Here is a 7,213-nt window from a genome sequence, read left to right on the forward strand (position 1 = left end):
TGCTCTTCTAATGACAGTTTTATTGTTATATTAGTGGGCAAGCCTTTGGCTCTGGTCTCTCCAGTGTCAATGGAAATCCAGATTATGTAAAGTGTGTTAATGATCAGATTATATACATTACAAATATCCTCCATTTTGGGTTTTCTGTCTTTGCATTCAATTTTAGATACATACATATACTCGGTGAGGTATTAATTCACAAATATTTAGTGACAACCTCACTAACAACAGGGAACTCCTCCATTTCAACCACTGCTGTTTATTTGATCTCGTTCACACTTAACAGCATTCATCTTTGTTCAGATGTGTCATGTTTGTTCTTTGACTTCCAGTGCTTTTTTGAGCCGGGAACATGTGAAGGGCTGTTGTCATTGATTGGTGTTGATGGTTCTGCTGCGGGTTGACTGGTGTCTCTGGTGCTTGAGTTTTGGTGTGTTAGGTCAGTTGGAGGGTATGTGCCTTTAGGAGTTTGAATGGTGATGACATCACTGGTAACTGGGAGCTTCCCCAGTATATCCAGTGCAGTGCATTTGATCTCATACATAGAGTCAGCATTTAGTCCTGTTAGTGTGACTTCATCTTCTTTATGCTGCAGAGATTGACACTTCCACTCCTCCTCCTGCTCCATCTTGTACTCCAGGTTTCGCTTCACTGTGGACTCACATGCAGGGCTTAATTTCACTGTTACACTGCTGTCAGTCACAGCACCAGTGGTTGAGCAGATGGGTTTAGATGGCGGGATAAAGCAGACGGTGTCATCACATTCACCTCTGTACAACATTATGCAAGCACCAGGGTTCTCCTCGTTATAATCTGACACCACAATAAATTTGGTGTTGTTACTCTTACTTGAGCTCTTTAGGCCATTGAATAATTTCAAGGTTTTCCTCATTCTCTGACCTACGTCTTGAGTCAACCAGGACTCAGGTTTCTCTCTTTTGCCTTTATATCTCTTTTCAGACTTTTCATCTGTATAGTTTATTAGATAATCAAGAAAAGGATCTGGCTTATACAGAGAGGTGAAAGTAAAGCACACCACATCTTCAGTGTGTGCAAAGACCTTGCCAATGCTTTTATATACATCTGGAGCAGGACATTCCAGCTTCTCCAGAAAGGATTTCAGTACATCTGCTTCATCCTGTTTGATCTTTATCCACTGGTCAAGTTCAGTGCTACTGAAAGGAGACTCCTCATGATGCTTGAGGAGGTCTACAAGATCACATTCTTCTTCTTGACCTCCACGTATTAATGGCAGCAGAGAACCCACTTTCTTCAGCAGATCTAGTTTATAGTCATTGCATTTTTTCTTCAGCTCTTGAATCTTTTGATGGAAAGCAGGAAACGCTTGTGCAGCAGTGTCTACTGCAAGATCATTGCATCTAATTTCTGCATTGTTCAAACTCTCGATTACATCTGATACAGCCGTAATAAGGCTATTGCTTATGTCACGGACACATTTTGCTGCTTTTGAATCCAGTTTGGCAAGAGGGTAGAGCCACACTTTCAGTGGAACTGCGTTTTTTCCTTTCTCACCAAGCATGTTTGGAAGTTGTTTGTATATGTCCATTGCACCTTCAAATGAGAATGGATTAGTTGGTAATGTAAAATCTCCATAGAAAGTACAGCTGAATTTGTCAGTTACTGCCTTCTCATTCTCATTCAGTTTCATTGAGGCCCCACCTTCCACTGAAATCCCATAACAACTGATATTTCTAAGTGCACCTTTGAAGGATCCTTCTACCTCAGTCTTCTCCTCATTTGAATCTAAATCTCTATTAAACACTAAGAAAGCATCAGCACCGTACAACACAGCAGTGACCACATGTGTACCTAGATCACTGTCAAACACCTCAGTGTATTGAAAGCTCTTATGGTCCAAATGATCCATTGTGAGGTGTTCAAAGTGTGTGCTTATATGGTATTTCAGTGTAATCCTGGACTGTTTAGTGGACTTTTTGTTGTCATTGAAATATTTAGCTGATCCTGCTACATTTACTTTTCCAGACAGAACACTGAGCTTTAGGGAGCCACTTATGTTCATAGAAGCTGCCTTGTCTTCTAAACTGTCTGAAGTGCTGACCTCCATTTGAGTGAAGTGTTTTGGAATCACATTTTTGTGTTTCTGAAGTTTATTGTTGTCCCATAAGGTCAAGCCTGCGGATAAAGAAGAGCATATGATTTGACATACCATATTTTAGTGTTTTTTATGGGATGGGTTATTTTTTTCTTGTCTTAAATGGAAAAGACATTAGTAAATAAATTATTATTTAGATCTAAATCATGCACTAGATCACAAATGGGTCATAATAATAATTAGATGACTAGGTACATAAGTATGTAATAAGTATGATGAATGAGTAATAATGCATGTCTATGATTGAAAATGTCTGCAGTTTGTCAGAGCTCTGTTTGCCTGAATTATGTTGACATACCATCAAATATTTTTATTAACAACTTTATTAAGAACAATGATGCTAGCTGTCATTCAGTCATCAAACATGTCACCCTTGTGTCACACGACCTATAAAAATGCAGCACATGGCAGAGAAAGCTATCAAATTTATGCTTAGACAGAGAGAGCAAATCAGACCTGCTTTCACTAGCAAACAGAGAGTCAGGGGAGGTCACCCAAAAATGACTTCATAGGGGCTCAACCCATGTTGTGGTCTCACTCTCATTCTCATCCCCATTTGGACATATTTTGTAAACTCTTGGGCATACCAATGTTAGAAATATCAGATGACATCCCCACTTTTGACAAACGATCCTTCTGAAGTGTTAATTTCACAAAATGTGAAAAACAGGGTCTGGGTAGACAGGGCTGAGCCAAACCCCTTGAGTTAACTAACTATATGACCTCAGAGCAGGTGATTGGGCGGCAGTGAAGGAACTAAGAAGGAAGCACTGGAGGCAACCGAGGTGGAGGGGATTATTCAAAGTACTCCTGATAATGCATCCTGCTGTGAAATTAGAGGGATGGACACTGTGGACACACAAACAACTGCAGACGTGTTCTAGAACATGAGGGTGATAACTAGTGTCATTCTAAAATTCCTCTATATAGTAGTATAATGATGTCTACTTAATTCAAGAATAAAAATGCAGACTTGAGAATTAATTGATGAGAACAACTGGTCCTGTTCTTTATTGCAGGTCAATGTTAAGAAGTATTATTGAGGTATCCTCCAGAAAATGTCTAACAATCACACAAAGAACCCAAATTTTTTATACAGTTTTCAGGAGTGATTATGTAATCACCCCACCTTCTTTAACATACTAGTGTTTGAAATACATTATTCAATATATGCAGTTTGAGATCCTTCATTATACAAGTTGAAGCTTGACAACATTATATCCCATTGGAAGCTTTTCCTTTTTTAAGCAAAGATGAACTCAACTCACTCCACCAACCACACTTAGGCTTCATGGAGGCCTCTAAAAGCTTCTGCTCTGCAGCCTAAGGCTCTTAAACACAGCCCTAGAACTGAGCATAGGTGAGCAGAAAAGGGAGTGAACAATAATTGGATGATGGATTGGATGAGTGGTTTGGCAAGTGGAAAGGAATTGTTGTTTCATCTATTACCGCCTTAATGTGTACTGCTTAGCGATACTAGGATGTTGTATTATTCCATGTATCATGGGTTTAATTAAGAGGTGCATTGAGAAAAATATTTCACATCAAATATTGCAGTTGTAGAGACAACCACTTAAACAGAGGTAATGATTAGGGAAACCACGAGGGTTGAGAGGAACTATAACAAAGTGTGTGTGACTGTTTGGGGTTTGCTCTTCTGACAGTTCTCTGTGAGAAAAACTGAGTCCCTTGTGCACAATAATACTTGATAATACTGGTGCACAAGTATTAATAAAGCATTCAAATAGCATTTTCTGTCTGAGGTGTGACTGATTTCCAGAGTTCCACCACAAGCAGACGTGCTTCCACTAGTAGACCGAGAGAGGCAATCAGCCAATCAGACCTGCTTCTCTAGTAGCTCTACCTACCTGGTATGAGACAATCCCTCCTCATATCATACAGCATGCCCAGCTGGAATGGTCTTCCCAGACATGGCACCTCAACAGCTTCTTTTTGCAGTGAGCTCATGGTTGGTGATACTTAAACACAAAACAAAAATACAAGTTTAATAAAATTATCTTGGTAATTCTAAAAGATTTGCTATTGTCACAATCAGTGACATTGTGTATATTTGTTCTCCTAGAAATCATTGTGTATGTTTGTTCTCCTAGCCTTTTTGTTTCTTAGCCCCGAGTTTTCCTAGCGTCTTTTGTTATAGCCTGCTTCCCCTTTGCCTTCGTGTGTTTTTGTTTGTAGGCATGTATCTACATACTCTCCGTGTCGACTCTTTGACCCTGGACTTTTTTACTGACTCTGATTCTTGATATGCCCATAATAAATCTCACTCTTCTCTGCACATGCGTCCGCCTCCTCACTGCTCACCATTACAGCTATGCTGATTTAAAGAAAGAATAAATAAGAATTAGAGGGAACTTTGAAATAGTGATTCATAAAGATATTTCTACTGAGTGTGTTAACCAATTAAAATTAAAGTCCAATGCACCTAAAAGATAGAGGAACTTTCAGTTTCACTGGATAAGAGTATCTCTAACTGCAATAAAATCATGCAGTATATATTCAGAATGAAACTGTGTTAAAATATAATTAGCTTAATGTTTCAGCACTTTGAGTTTCAATGTGAAGACATTTTATCTGAGATTCTGAGCTATTTTCTTCTTTATTTTCTTTAAGGTCACAAATCATCTTTTGCTTGCAGAGCTACACCACCACATCACCAGGATTCTAAGGCAAATGTTCTGATCCAACCATTTAATGACATTTTAGTCTTGCGTGACCTAGACTTAATAGCAGTAGCTCTGCACATACAATCCAAACAGGCCATCAGCTCCAAGATTTCCTGTTTTCACAATAGCATTTTTATTCAATTAATCTGTAAATCAATGTGAAAGCAAAACTAACATTTCTGTCAGTGTCAAGCTGAACAATAAATGTTTTAAACATATGAACAATGTCTAGTCACAATAATTAGCCCGATTTAGCTGTCGTAGGCCAATTTGTGCATCTTTAGGAATCGGTGCATTGTTTAGGAAAGATTCATAGGAATCTTTATATTATGTGAAGACCTTATTTAGTAAGGAGAACTTGCCGAGTTTAAAAGTTGGCAAAAAGCAATTGGGGAGCGATATTTTGTGGGTCTTTAAACAGATAAAAAGGATATTGAATTGCCAGTAGACATTCCACCAGTGGGTGTAATAATATTGCAGATGGATATCAGCCCACCAAAGTGGGGGGAGGTTCAGGTAGTGGTGCAGTGCACAAAGGTAGGTTCTGCACCAGGGCCTAATGGATTGACATGTCAGTTTTTATGGAAGATGATGGTCATACTCTGGAAGAAAGGAATTATTCCTAAAGAGTGGAGAAGAGCAGAAGGTAACCTTATTGCATAAGAGAAGGATTCAGTGGGTATAGAACAGTTATGGCATATAAGTCTTCTTAATGTAGAGAGTAGAATCTTTTTAGTGTGATAGTGCAGCAACTGGTAGCACACTTAAAAGCAAATAAATCTGTTGATACCTCAGTATCAGGGAAGGCATTTCTGGATTTGTAAATTGTTTGGAGCATAGTAGTATGATATGGCATTGGATTCAAATGACTAGGTTGGTTAAATATTATTTTAAGGATCTTCAGTTAAAAATATGATTCTGATTTGAATGAAACTGAAATTGGGACACCTTTCAAACTCACTTTAGCATATTATAAAATGTTTTAAAGTTGATTCTATTAAATGTTTTCTATAATCTTAAATTCACTGACCGATTTTACCTGAAAAGACTGTGAGGTGGAATTTAATATTCAGAGACTGTGAAACTATACATGATCCTCTAAATGTTTGACTGTGATCTTTTCATACTGTGTTCGGGGAAGTTGGGCAATAGCGTGTATGCAGTATACAGAAATGTTCCACTATGTTTGTGAAAGACGGATGCGGTTGCGACCCAGGACGTTCTTCTCGTATTAGGTTTCTTGCGCCTGCCTCAGACAGGTCTGAGGTTTACAAACTCATTAACTGATTCTGATCAGAGCAAACGAACTATAGGTGTGAAAGTATGTTTTGCTTAAACAAAAAACAAAAAAGTAAATGAACGAATTCGTTTTTAGCTCGATGTTCGTGATCACACAATTGTTTTGCAGCGTTTTCAGAATGCAACGGAAAACAAAAGTGCAGAAACGAGTGTCAGTTTAATTTTCTAAGTCTTCTATCAACTACCCTTACCACACGAGAAAGACAAGGTGCACGCTACGAAAACTCAACTTACCCTAAATTCAAGAAAGAGCTGAAGATTGCCACCTGTCGTCTGAATAAGCCCCGGGGTTTCGCTTTCACTCCTTCCAACAACAAATGGTATATCTAGACTATTGTCTCAGTGGCAGCGCCTAACGTGTATGTCTTTTTTTGCTGTCCGCCCTTTATCGCTTGATCGTTTCTCAATTATAGCCACATACATTCTGAGCCAGCGCAACAACAGCCATGGTGAGATTCGATCAGTTTTATATTGTAACCACACAGTAAGCAGGGCGGCGCGATAAATACTGGTAAAAAGGAAGTACAGCGCTTAGGTTAAGGGAAAATAGTTTTTGGCAAGACAAGTAGGCAACTTGCTGCATGCCGCAGTTCACTTCCTGAAACGCTATCTGCAGTTAAGAAGACGGCTTTCAATCTTCAGCGCTCTTGGGGTGAGTTTCCTCAAACTGGAACATCTTTAGTAGTGTGCGCCTTATAGAAAACGTTGGACACTGTTCTCGTACACTAAAAATATTCGTAAAATTTATGATAAAATTCTGACAGTTTTGGTTGCCAGAATCTCACCGTAAAACATACGATCGTAATGTATAAGATTTTACATTATATTTTTTGACAACCGTAAATTTTATATTCATTCATTATATTCACTGTTTTTTTTCCAGTACATTACTGCGAAACATACATTGTACAAATCCCATAGTAATAAATACGGTACAACGTATCCTACTACTACAGTAAAAATATATTAGTACTGCTGATTTTATGGTTTAGGTTGCAGTTTGATTCCATACTGTACCATATAAATACAACATTTTGCCACATAAAGAAACACTGTTTTGCCATAAAATTAACATGACAATACTTTATGAAAACCG

The 7,213-nt window shown here is 38.4% G+C and overlaps 1 protein-coding gene across 1 annotated transcript; it reads right to left on the reverse strand.

Annotated features, from left to right (window-relative positions):
- Positions 1-243: 243 nt before the first annotated feature.
- On the reverse strand, positions 244-6,568 carry LOC118241365 (verrucotoxin subunit beta-like). The gene is made up of 3 exons (XM_035526191.1): positions 6,352-6,568; positions 4,003-4,113; positions 244-2,154 (listed from the first exon to the last, which is right to left on the reverse strand). Exons 2-3 carry the CDS (start codon positions 4,100-4,102, stop codon positions 290-292), a joined length of 1,965 nt encoding a protein of 654 aa, XP_035382084.1. The 5' UTR covers positions 4,103-4,113; positions 6,352-6,568; the 3' UTR covers positions 244-289.
- Positions 6,569-7,213: the final 645 nt, after the last annotated feature.

This window comes from Electrophorus electricus, chromosome 5, assembly GCF_013358815.1.
Source record: "Electrophorus electricus isolate fEleEle1 chromosome 5, fEleEle1.pri, whole genome shotgun sequence".
Classification (NCBI taxonomy): Eukaryota; Metazoa; Chordata; class Actinopteri; order Gymnotiformes; family Gymnotidae; genus Electrophorus; species Electrophorus electricus.